The sequence below is a fragment of the Pantherophis guttatus genome, chromosome 3 (genome assembly GCF_059756535.1).
Source record: "Pantherophis guttatus breed Tessera chromosome 3, ASM5975653v1, whole genome shotgun sequence".
Taxonomy (NCBI): domain Eukaryota; kingdom Metazoa; phylum Chordata; class Lepidosauria; order Squamata; family Colubridae; genus Pantherophis; species Pantherophis guttatus.
The window spans coordinates 36,910,646-36,923,622 of NC_142065.1; the positions used below are offsets into that span (position 1 = coordinate 36,910,646).

The 12,977-nt window shown below is 35.3% G+C and overlaps 1 protein-coding gene across 2 annotated transcripts in view; it reads right to left on the reverse strand.

The window, feature by feature from the left end:
- The window catches only part of CEPT1 (choline/ethanolamine phosphotransferase 1), a 32,419-nt gene that overhangs the window by 17,558 nt on the left and 1,884 nt on the right, over positions 1 to 12,977 (reverse strand). For both annotated transcript variants that reach the window (XM_034414176.3, XM_034414177.2), the window contains exons 2-4: positions 11,482 to 11,883; positions 3,906 to 4,053; positions 4 to 145 (exon numbers count right to left, since the gene is read on the reverse strand). In XM_034414176.3, coding sequence (XP_034270067.1) covers positions 4 to 145; positions 3,906 to 4,053; positions 11,482 to 11,820 — 629 coding nt within the window. In that variant the 5' untranslated portion in view covers positions 11,821 to 11,883. The remainder of the gene's footprint in view (positions 1 to 3; positions 146 to 3,905; positions 4,054 to 11,481; positions 11,884 to 12,977) is intronic.

Sequence of the window (12,977 nt, forward strand, 5' to 3'; positions counted from 1 at the left end):
TACATTCCAAAGCGCATTGTTCCAGAGACATATGTCTGCCAGTGTGCACAGTAAAACATGAATGTCCCAGCAAAACAGCAGAAAAACATCCAGTCAGGATTTGTCCCCAGTCGCACAGCGATACACGTTCCCAAAACCACGAAGACTGAAGATAAAATAAATTAAAACTAAGGGGTAGAAATTGCACATATTTGCTAATGGATCATTATGGCTGTTTAATAACTTCTAATATGTAAATTGTCCTCTCACTCACTTATATTTCTGATGGATTCTGGAAAGTATAAGATTCACAACAAACATTTACTTCAAAAGGCATACAGAATTGCCTCCAACTTTTGTAAGTGTTATCAATTACATTTTACACTTGTGCAAGATTAAAAATAAGATTTCCACAAATGGTTAATATTTTGTGGTAGCATAATGACACTATGAATAAACACAAACAATATACATGGCAACGAATTTCAGAACTCTTAATTAACTACATTGGAAATGATACTAGATGCTCAGTCACATGTGAATTCACTCCGTTTGAAAATAAATTAAGTACATTTTGGGGAACAGTTTGATATAGTGGTTAAGATGCTGGCCTAGAAACCAGAGTCTGTAATTTCTAGGCCTCACTTAAGCATGTAAACCAGTTGGGTGATTTGGAACCAGTTATTCTCTCTCAGCTTAATCCATCTCACAGGGTTGCTGTTGTGGGAAAAATAAGAAGTAAGAGCATTAGATATGTTTGCCGCCTTGAGGCTTATATACCTGTATGAATGTGTGTGTATTTACATAAATGTAAATATAAATAAATAACAGGGGGTTAAAATCTAATAATATTCAATTTAATGAGTTTTCTTTCCAGACATGCATACAAATTATACCATTAGCAATATTTGACTATTTACAGGAAATCTAATTTCAACCTCTTGCCTTTGTTATCCTAGAGCCAGCATCTAAAACTTTGAAGTATTCAGTTTGAATAATAATCAAGTTTCTAAAGCAGTTTAAACTGCTTAGGAGATTTAAAGATGTTATGGATTTACCATGCTTTCTGTTTATAGAAGTACTGTGCAGCTTTCCTTCCATATGATCAAAGCTTTGGGAGAAAGAATGGAGACTGATTGGGCCTTCTGATTGTAAGGTGACTAGCTAACTAATAAGCCAGGCCAATTCCAGAATCCCATTTCACACGCTGAAATGTGGTCAAAGAGTCTAGAACTGTTTGTTCTTTAGTAGTAAGAATTTATTTTTTAATTAGCATTTGAAAGCTTTTAAAAAACAGTCTGTATTAATTCATTATATTTTCTCTATAGATTTGTTGTTAGACAACTCTCAGCTCATTAGAGGCATAGGGCAATATAGCAAAAATTTATTGTAGCGAAATCCTTGAAACTATCTGCCAGGAGTTAATATTTCTAAATGGTCTCCCATCACTATTATTTTATTCCACTCAGTCATAAAAACAAGCTAGCTGCAAGAGTTTAGAACTTTCCCAAAACAGTGCATGATTCTTTTTAAAATCAGTTTGGTTCAAATCAAACCTAGTTTCAAATTTGAATTGAATTTTATTTCCCTTGAATCTCAATATTGAATGAGAACTTTCTTGATCTGCATTCCCCACTTGATAATTCTATAACCATAGTGGAGAATATGGAAAGTCTGACTATGATAAAAGAAAAAAGTGTCTTTATTTGGTTCATTTTCATAATTCAGCAAGATGATTCCAAATAGAAAAGAAAACAAGAATTAGATCACACAATTGTTGTACTATTCTTTGAAACAGTCATACACTGTTTTCTATAATAAGCAACAGAGAAAAATTTTTACCCTTATTTTTCTATTATTATAGAAAATATTGCAGAATTTTGAACATATTATGTGAAATCTAATTAGGAAAGGTACAGCCTAGCCATTGAAGCGAGCATTCTAAAATCTGGTGATGTGTAGTTGTTTTCAAGTATCATGCATCCCCCTTGGAGTACTTCATAAATAATATTCACAATAATTGTGACCTTGCAGCAATTTTGTTGGTTGTGTTATTAACAGTTAATATCTACTAAAAGCACAACCCAAAAACAAGTACCAATCCAAGTTGATCATAGAAAGGCAGGAGAAATTAGTAAATGTACAGTACCACAAAAAATATCAACTGTGTAATTTGTTATCATTTATTCATAGACAAATAACAGTTTATGCTGCAATAGCTACAACAGCATTCATACTAAGATATACATATAAAGGCCTCTGCTTATTTCTTTGTTTCATAGTATAGTACAGCAAAGCATACAATTAAGATGAACCATTAAAATTCCAATATAAAATTCCAACAGGATGATTTTAGAATACTCTATTTTTTGTAAATGTATTACCAAAGTTTTGACCTGTGGCATGAAGTTTTGGTGGAAGCAGTTTTTGTAATAATTTTACTTGTTTTGGTTTTGCACGTGTGTGAGATTTTGAGTCAATCTTGACAATTGTGATTGCCAGTACAAATCCACACAGTTTTCTTGGCAACATTTTCAGAAATCATTTGCCTTTGCTTTGATACTAGGGCTGAGAGTGAATACTTGTCCCAAAATCCCAGTTTGTGGGGGCAATAAGCTGACTTTGTATAAATATACAAAAGTATGAAGGCTATTGCTTAACGCATTGTAAGCCGCCCTGAGTCTCCGGAGAAGAAGGAATCAAATTAAAACAAAAAAAAAATCACCCAGCTGGCTTTGCGCCTACAGGAGGACTAGAACTCACAGTATCATGCCTTTAATCACTATACCAAATTGGCTTGCATGACTTTATTTAGTAGAGATAACTTGATAGTAGCTTAATACAGTGGTGAGAAAAGGTAAATAATCTTTAGCAAGAATTTAATTCCTGGATTATCAACAGTGCATCATGTTTCAATTTTCATGTCAGTCTGAATGTCTAACAACAATGACAAAATGGTCCAAACAGAAAAGAAAAATTGTATTTGAGCCACTTCTTCATGGTCTAGCACATGAATCACAATACAGGTACACTATGAAGATTGCCTTGGGTGAAATGCGATGAACAGTTCTATTCCTGAGTGACAGGGCACAATTTGGAGGTGCATCTGAGCTCTGAGAGCAAACAAATGAACTGATAAAAAGTAGACATAAATAAAACAAAGGTGAGTCTGTCACAACGTCTGCATCGACACATATCCAGATGTTTGTGCAGGCGCACCTGAACACACCCACCTACACATAAACAAATTCAGTAACAAGCTCCCCTCCTTCAAAATCCATGTGACTACTTTAACTTTAGTCTTTGTTCACCAGAAAACTTCTTGGGTTATGCCATAAGGCTCCAGGGCTGCAATTTAGGGGGACATCAGAATGTGTTTTATATGTGTCCATGTTTTACACAGAACACTGATAAAAGAGCAAGAGAGCCATTGAAAGCACACTGTCTGCAAATATTTTAATTTTGGTTCAGCTGTTCTTTCTCTTTATGGAATTTTGGAAATGGTTTAAAGTTTTAAGGAAATTTAAATATTCAAACAAGTATTTCAAGCATTTCAGTCTTAAACTAAGACTTAAACTGCTTAGTATGAAATAAAAAAGGGATTCCCTTGCATTGAGTTTGACAGGATAACTTTGTGATTCTCCAGCCTAACCTGGAGCTCTAGCATTCCATGGAGTTCTCTATGGAAGTACCAACCAGGCCAAACTGTGCTTAGCTTCCCAAACAAAGGCAACCAGAGGCTACAACCTGCTAATATCAAACTAATCAAATGTAGAACCTTTGTAAAATATATTACCAAAGTTCTGACCTGTGGCATGAGAATTATACAACCAAGGCAAATTATTCTCATCTTATTAGAGCACCAAACGATTTTAGAAAGTTTCGTCCTCATAAATTACTTAATAGACCATTATCTAGTGTAGTACCTGTGGACAATGAATCACAGCCATGGTCAAATAGTTCTCCCAGAGGACTACTACTATTGGTTCTTCTTGCCTGTTTGCCATCTATTGCATCCAAAGACTGATAGATGAAAAGGCCACAAGCACATGCAATATATGCCCAAGGAGGTGCCTAAAAGAGAATGTATGCAAAAAAGCAGCAACATGTAAATAAATGTGTAGGTCTTAAATCAGGCATGAATCTCATATAGTGACAATCTATTCTATTGCATGATTAGTTATAAAAAAATGCAAGTAATATTCCTTCTTTTATTCATATCCAGTTCCGAAGTTTCTTGCATACAAAAAGAACATTACAGCAAAGCATATTAAGATTAAACCTAAACCATCTGCAAGTTTTGTAATTTAAAGGATTATTGGTGAACATGCCCAATATTAATTTGTTTTGTTTCAGCAGGCTTATTTAATCTGCATGGCTACCATCTTAACAAGTAACTCTAGCGAATGAATAAATTAAAAACAAATTCCATCATAATAGAGAAAGTAAAAAAACAGCTAAAGAGAATGTTACAATCCAGGTTGGTTAACACAATCAGGAGACAGGACCCTTCAATATTTGGGACCATGCACCCGAGCACATATCAAGGTCTTTAAGGCCTTATGAAAGGTCAGCATAACCTGGGCTGATCTCCAGAGGAAGGATTTTCCATATAGTGGGCATTATGACACAAAAAGCATACCTCCTACAGCCCACCAACTAGCCTTCCCTGGCTTATAGGACCTGATCCAGTCTGCTGGATCAGACCGGATGGTAGAAAGAACTTGGGGGGGAAATGATCCCTGAGGTAAACTGGTTCCAAGCCATGGAGGTCTTTAAAGGTGGCAACCAGCACTATGAATTGCACCTGAAAGACACCAGCAACCAATGCAGCTCAGGGAGTACTGGTGTTACATATACTAAGTAACTGATACTATTTACTGTCACCATTTACAATGAAATCAGCCACTGTAATTTGTAAACTAGCCAACAGCATAGCATTATATCAATCAATCAATCAATCAATCAATCAATCAAGCAGAATGGAATTGGAAGGGGCCTTGGAGGTCTTTTAGTCCACTCCCCTACTCAAGCAGCAGACCTTATACCAGTGATGGCTAATCTTTTTGCCGTGTGCCAAAAGCGGGGAGAGCGCTGGGAGGGGTGTCGCATACACGCGTGCCCACACCCATAATTCAGTGCATCACTACCCCTGCGCATGCGTGCACGACCCCCCCCGTGCTCCTCCCACTTTTAGCACACGATGGCACGGTGGGCCTGTTTTTCGCTCTCCTCAGGGTCCAGAGGGAAAATGGCCTTCCCCACCCCTCCAGTGGCCCTCCGGAAGCTGGAAACGGCCCGTTTCCCATCTTCCGGTGGGCTAGTGCAACACTCATGTGCCCACAGATATGACTCCGCGTGCCACCTGTGGCAAGCGTGCCATAGGTTCACCATCATGGCCTTATACCATTCCAGACAAGTGGCTATGCGGTTTTTTTAAAAAAACCTCCAGTGACAAAGCACACAGAACTTCTGACAACAAGCTGTTCCACTGGTTAATTGTCCTCTCAGATGGGAAGCTTCTCCTTAATTCCAGGTTAGTTTCCATTCATTGTTTCTTCGTCTTGCCTTCTGGTGGTTTAGAAAATAAGTTGACCCCCTCTTCTTTGTAGCAGCACCTCAAATACGGGAATACTGCTTTCATGTCACCAAATGAATCCAGCCATGATGGTTTGTTCACAAGTTAAAGCTCAGTGCTTACATGACCCAGATGTTGTTTAAGAATACTCAGCAATGACAGCCAATACATTTATTTCTATTTCTGAATAATAAATATAATGCATCCAGGGGAATCAGAAACAGCGTTCACAATTGGAAGGTAGCCTTGATTCTTTTTCCTGATTTCCATCTCATTCTCTAATCTGGATGATAAAAGGTCACTTCTTGATAGCATAGGATCCCTTTAACTTTTAATATGGTGAGATGGTATTCTTATTTTAAATATAAATTATGTTAGCCAAACTATTTGTTAGGGCAGGAACTACTGTCCCCAAAGTGCTTTTTCAAGAGGAAACTGGACTTTGTTTTTCTTTGAAGACATTTTGCTTCGGAAAAGCAAAAAACCAAACAAACAACAAAACAACAATAACACCCACCCACCCCGCCACGAAAGTCCAGTTGCCGCTTGAAAAAGCACCTTTGGGACAACCATGACCTGGATGACTGAGAATCTCCATAGGCAGGAACTACTGTACATATAGGTAGTCCTTGACTTACGACCACAATTGAACCCAAAATTTCTGTTATTAAGTGAGACATTTGTTAAGTGAGTGTTGCCCATTTTACGACTTTTCTTTATGACAGTTGTTAAGTGAATCACTGCAGTTGGTAAGTTAGTAACCTGGTTGTTAAGTGAATCTGAATTCCCCATTGACTTTGCTTATCAGAAGGTCCCAAAACAGGATCATGTGACCCTGAGACACAGCAAAGGTTATAAATATGAACCAGTTGCAAGCATCTGAATTTTGATCACATGATCATGGAGATGCTGCAAAGGTTGTGACTATGAAAACCGGTCATAAGTCACATTTTTTAATGCTGCTATAACTTTGAATGGTCACTAAACAAACTGTTGTAAGTCGAGGACTACCGCATAGGCTATAGTTCTAACACTCAGAATAACCTCACTTTCAGTGCAATATATTTTTGTGCAAGCATGCATATATTTGCATTATAATTGCCCTAGTCTTAGATTTCACAATAAAAGATTTAAAGACCACATCTTTCAAGCTTTTAAACTGTTCAGGATTAGACTGTTTTCCAATTAGTTGACTACATAAAGGATTATTATTATTATATACTGTATTTATTCATAAAATGATTTATCTGTATTTGTTTCATTTGTTCTCCTATCTGATAGCTTTTCTGATGCTATATCGTTACCAAAAACAAATAACCAAACTAGAAATGGGGGTAAGGGGGGTAGGAATTCCTCTCTGTTGTATTTCACTTATGTCAGATGTAGAATACTAAACGTGCCAAGCATATAAATTGTGCATCTGTGCCCAAATTAAAGAATCAATAATAAAAATCTGGGGATTTTCAGAGTTGAATTTGATCAAATCTGCATCTAAATACATTTTTCGTAGTACTTCCAAGATAAAACCAAATTTCAAAGGCTCTGTGGTTAAACATAATTAGTCTCAATGCTGAACTACTCCATGATTAAGCTTTTCCTTTTTTAAAAAGAATGTCTTGTTGCTTTTTCTGCCTTTTAAACAAGTTTTATAATCACAAAGATAAATATGTTTATGAGATATATCTATGCATATTCATATAACCAAGTTCTTGTTTCATAAAAGTTTCCAGAATCTGCCAATGTGAATTTAACTGCCACTGGCAAAAATCTTTTGGACCTGAGATTTTACTGCTAATGGTGGAGGAACGAACAAGAGTCAAAAAGAACATCATAGTTCTTAGTTTAAAGGAAAGGATAAAATATATTTTATAGCCCCTTAGAAAGACAAAATTCATTCAATTTTGTATAACAGTGAAACTTCACTTTAAAGTATCATTTCCAATTATAGTCTACCACCTTTACTTTTTTCTCCCATTTCATTTAAACTTTATTAAAAATACACATAAATCTTTTTCCCCGCTTATATATTTATAGACAGTTATGTGAGGGCATTCAGGCACACTAACTAAAGAGTATATGCTGTGGGTATGTGTGTGTGTGTGCGTGCGTGCGTGCACACGGTAAAAAGTAAAGGTGATTTTAATCAACAAAGCTCTTCTAAACCAGTTTTAAAGTTAAAACAATATTCAAAAATCAGTAAAACAACAAATATAAGAACTATGGATAAAAAAAGGAGTTGCTTTTTTTCTAATCTGAGAAAGTGTATCTTTACTGTATTAAATCAGAGAACATCTACATTTTTAAAACTTATCTTAATAGAAAGCAGACTAAGATTGTGGTACAAATCCACATGGGCAATCATAATCCATAAACAGTTTCTAAATTAAATTAAATTCTGTATTGGCCTTGTTTCTGACATTGATGCATGCTTGTACAAGTTGATTTTCCCTTCATCTAAAGAAGGAATTATGATGCATAAGATATGCAGGCACCTGTTATCATAATCAAAGCTCCCTCTCTACTTTTGATGTACAGTTTGATGTTTGGCAGAAAAACAGGAAAGAAAATTAACCTTTAAGATCTGTTTCATTCTATAACAAATCATCATCCAGGATTAACAGGATTCCAACAGTGCACCAAGTGTGAAAAAATGATCCACCTTGATTATTGCATTTCCAGCAGTTTTTGAAATTGGACTGAATAATATACCAAAGATAAAACATCTTACACTAGTTTTCTCCGAATGTAATATTTGGAGTCATCATTATCACGTCCTGAGCTAAGCCCATTGGGCTACAAATGTATTTCACAGTTCACTATATTTGTGGTATATTTAATATTTGTCTTCCATTGATATTCCCATTGTTGCACATCAATTGTTCTGTTGAAATGCTGCAAGCATTTGAATGTAAAATATTTAAATATATTTGGTTTCTGAATCACATTTCAGTGACAATTTGTAAATAAGCCCCAGAAGGTGGGGCTTATATTTTTTTCCACATATGTGCAGTTCTCTGAACATTCCACCTTGATTTTAAAACTCCTTTTGAACTCTGCTGCTTATTTGAAGATAACAGGTAGATCTTGCTTAGCTACTGCCTCAGACAGCAACTGTTCAGTTACAACAGTGACAAAAAAGGTAACTTTATGACCAATGCCCAACGTTTATGACTTTTTCAGTTAATATACCTTATCCTGTACCTGACCCATTTTTCCCTACACCTGCCCATCCTCACAGAGAAATTGCCTAAATAAGGAATCTGTTCCTCAGCTGCTTTTTCCATAATACAGCACTTCCCCAAAATATTAAAGTATTCTTTTTAATAGAAGGTGGTAAGTTGCTGAACATAGTTTGTGTATCAATAGAACCTAGTAAATGGTTCTACCATCAAGAATATATAATGTACTTTTCTTGTTTAATATACTTACATCTATAGATAAATGCATAAATGTTTGTGATAGTGATAATAGAGGTATTTTGGTTGGAGAAATGTATCTATATATGTTTTTGTATGCAGATAATGATACCATATATTTGGTAAAAACTCAAATGATTTGCAGCATTTGTCAGATGGACTGCATGATGCAACAATGAATATGGATTGGAATATTAATGTCTCAAATATCAAGATAGTTGTGTTCAACAGGAAAAATGGAATGGACAATTGAAAGTTACACGAGTGGCAAAAATCTAAACTAAACAGTAAGCATTCTATCAAGGAAAAATACATATAAGTATGAAAAAATTGAGAAATTTCAGGATGTGCAAATGATGATACAAAGATAATGGCTAATTTCTGATGGGAGGAATGAAAGTTTGTTGAAGTAAAGCAAAAAGAAATAATATACTTATTTTAGAGATGGCCATCAAATACTATAACAATTTTAGGTAGCATATAGTAAAAACAATACAATTGAAACAAAATGCAAATGCCACAAATGTGAGAAGAAGAGCAATTATTAAAGGCAATCAAACATGTCACCAGTTTAACTCAAGGCCTTTAAACAAGGCCCAGTTGGCGCCAGATGCAGTTTTTGGGGGGAAGTGCGATATTCCAGGAAAAAAAAAATCTTCATTAAGAATATGCTTCTATTCATTTTGTTATATGGAAGTTGGAGCTTGGTATGTAAAGAGGAAAATAAGTTTGAATTCCAAAGTCCTTTGTTGATTTTGGGTACCTAACAGAGCTGCGGTGGCGCAGTGGTTAAAATGCAGTACTGCTGCCTACCGGCTACCTGCAATTTGGCAGATTGAATCTCACCAGGCTCAAGGTTGACTCAGCCTTCTATTCTTCAGAGATGGTAAAATGAGGACCCAGATTGTTTGGGACAATATGCTGACTCTGTAAACTGCTTAGAGAGGGCTGTAAAAGCATCGTGAAGCAGTATATAAGTTTAAGTGCTATTGCTATTGCTAACAGTGGAAAAACGGTCATATGGTTGTTTTAAAATTCGTTTTGCATTTCTTTTCTTTTAAATGCAACTGTTGCCATTCTCTTAGTCCCTCCTCAGTCGGTAAGGAGATGGTTATAAAAATTGTAAAAAAAACAATTAAAAAGATTCAACAATTTTTTTTACTGAAACATCCTCATCAATATTCATTATGTATTAAATACGTAGCCTCCAATTATAGTATCATAAATAGTAAAATGTCAGCTCTGTACATAGAGGGTAAAAATTTTGAAAAATCCATTGTAGAGCTATAAAAATGATCTAATCTCTTGAAAAGATAAAATAGGAAAATATAACCTTTTTAAAAAAGTAACTTTGGAGAAAAAGCAACCAAAGGAGTTAGCCACCTGTAGCTAATGATGAAAGATATTGGTATATTAATTTTTTAAAACAGGTTCCTATCAGTGCAAAATGCTGTGAGATGCTAACAAAAAATTATTCTGCACAAGCATCAGCCAGGGAAATGTTTAAGGTGCACACTATCTTTTCTCAGGTTAGGATAAGTGAATTTGATAACAACTAGCAATCCTTTGAACTTTCACTAGTTTAATCAAATAGCAATTTAAAATAAGATATTTACAACCGAGTAGCTATTCATCTTTCACATGAAAGGTTTAATTAGGAATCCTATTTAGTAACTGTTAAATAGTTCATGAATAAAAACAGTAGAACAACTATCTCAGCATAAACTGGCTAAATGCTGATTCATAATATACAATATATTAAGGAATTTTGATTGGAAGGCAAAAAGTTATTGATAGCAAGCAGGGATAAATGTTATCAAGTGTCTGGAACTTTTTAAAATTATTGAATCTAATCCTGAGATTGGATGGCAACTACCCAGTACCAACCTCTACACAGCTGCCTTAAGAAGCTGCAAACAGGTATATCCTCACACACTCCAAACAATTGTTTTATGAAACTGAAGATGTCAGCCCTTTGAGATAAATCAGACTTGAATGCTGAAGTCATGAATACCAAAACTACTTTTATTATAGGGTTACAGCAACAGAATTTTGCAACTCCAAATGTGTCTAACTCATTTCTCCTTGCCTTTATTCTAAAGAGAATAGGAAGAGTCAAGTCAGAGATGCTTTCTCAAATCCCAATCTGTTCTGTGCTGAGATTTCTTTCATCTGATCATTGCCTTAACTGTGGTTCTTCCTCCTTTTCTTCAAGATTATCTCAGCCCATTACAGAAGCTCTGCATGGCTTAAATGTATATATCTCATAATTTACAAAGACACTGAATTAAAGGAGAGCATTTTGTAATACATTTTAATTGTACCTTCTCTACATTGATGTTTTTCACATATGTTGGGCTACAATTCCCATAATATCAAGCTAGCAAGATCTTGCACACAAAGTGGTTCACCTTTTTTTTCCTCACAAATCTTTAAATTTCACAGAATATTAACAAAACAAATAAAATTAACAGTGATCACAAAAAAGAATTAGAGATCTTAACTTACCTGCTCAGTAGCTGTTGGACAGTAAAATACTAATATTATGGTTGTGCAGATGTTTATTATCAGTCCAACAATTGTAATCAGATTAGGGGCAATCCAGGCTGGTACTCTTCGCACTAACCACTCCCAGTAACCTTGCATAAGTGGCTCAAGTAGGGACCGTCCAGCACTTTGATATTTGTGTTCTTCTAATCGTTTTAACTGATGCTTTGATAAAGGCGGTGTTGGCAACTGAAACAATTTGCTCAATGTACATCCTGTAGAAGGAACGTGACCATAGCGTGCAGGGGATTCCAGATGCAATTCCCCACATCGTTTCTTCAGTGATCGATTCCCACTCATGGATTTATTCACTTTAAAGTCTGTATCTGACAAAGTTTAATTGTTGTAAAGAAACATAAGATCCTGGAACAGAAAGTATTTAGATTAATATAGGAGGAAAAATATTGTAAAATTTTGAAGTGTTTAATGGTGAGAAGTACAAGTTCCCTATGACTATCATTAAGTGTTGTACCTCATGATTCTTGATGAATGTATCTTTTCTTTTATGTACACTGAGAGCGTATGCACCAAGACAAATTCCTTGTGTGTCCAATCACACTTGGCCAATAAAGTATTCAATTCAATTCAATTCAATTCTAATTCTATTCCTATTCTACAATAGCTGAAAGTCCAGTATATTTGTAGATACATTAAACCAAGCTATAGTTGCACCAACTTTAATGTTCCTTTTTAAAAAAAATAAATGCAACACTCTAGTACAGTGGTTCTCAACCTGTGGGTCGCGACCCCTTTGGGGGTCGAATGACCCTTTCACAGGGGTCGCCTAAGACCATCGGAAAACACATATTTTCAATGGTTTTAGGAATAATTTTATGGTTGGGGGTCACCACAACATGAGGAACCGTATTAAAGGGTCGCGGCATTAGGAAGGTTGAGAACCACTGCTCTAGTGAATACTCTACAGTTTGGGACTTGTTACTGAGGAGACTGAAGAATGGTCATAATGAATCAAAATGTAACTATGAAACACTTATTTTCTTTCAGCCCAACCAATCTTACAGATTTCTTGTGAGAGTAAAATGAAAGGACATCCACAACTAAGCTGTCATGAGATCCTGGAGAAAAGTTATGATATAAATCTAAGTAAGAATAATAGGTGCCTTGGGTGCAATTGAACCCCTCAACATTGACAAAATCACCATCAGTGTATTGCAAAAAGCAGATTAACTTGGAACAGTTTACATCCTATGATAGTATCTTTAATATTATTCAACAATATCTCTCTATCCAAGGTATTTAGGAAGTACTAAATAGGTAAAGAAAAATGCTAAATCCAGTCTAAACATCTGGTTGACTGTGCAACCAACAATAATAAAGAATAAAAATGAAAAATAATTACATTATGAAAAGTCATCTCAAAAAAGTACTTACTGATTATTACTAGTTAAGGTAATTCTTAATACTGATTAGTTTAGAAATGAAAACACATTCAAATA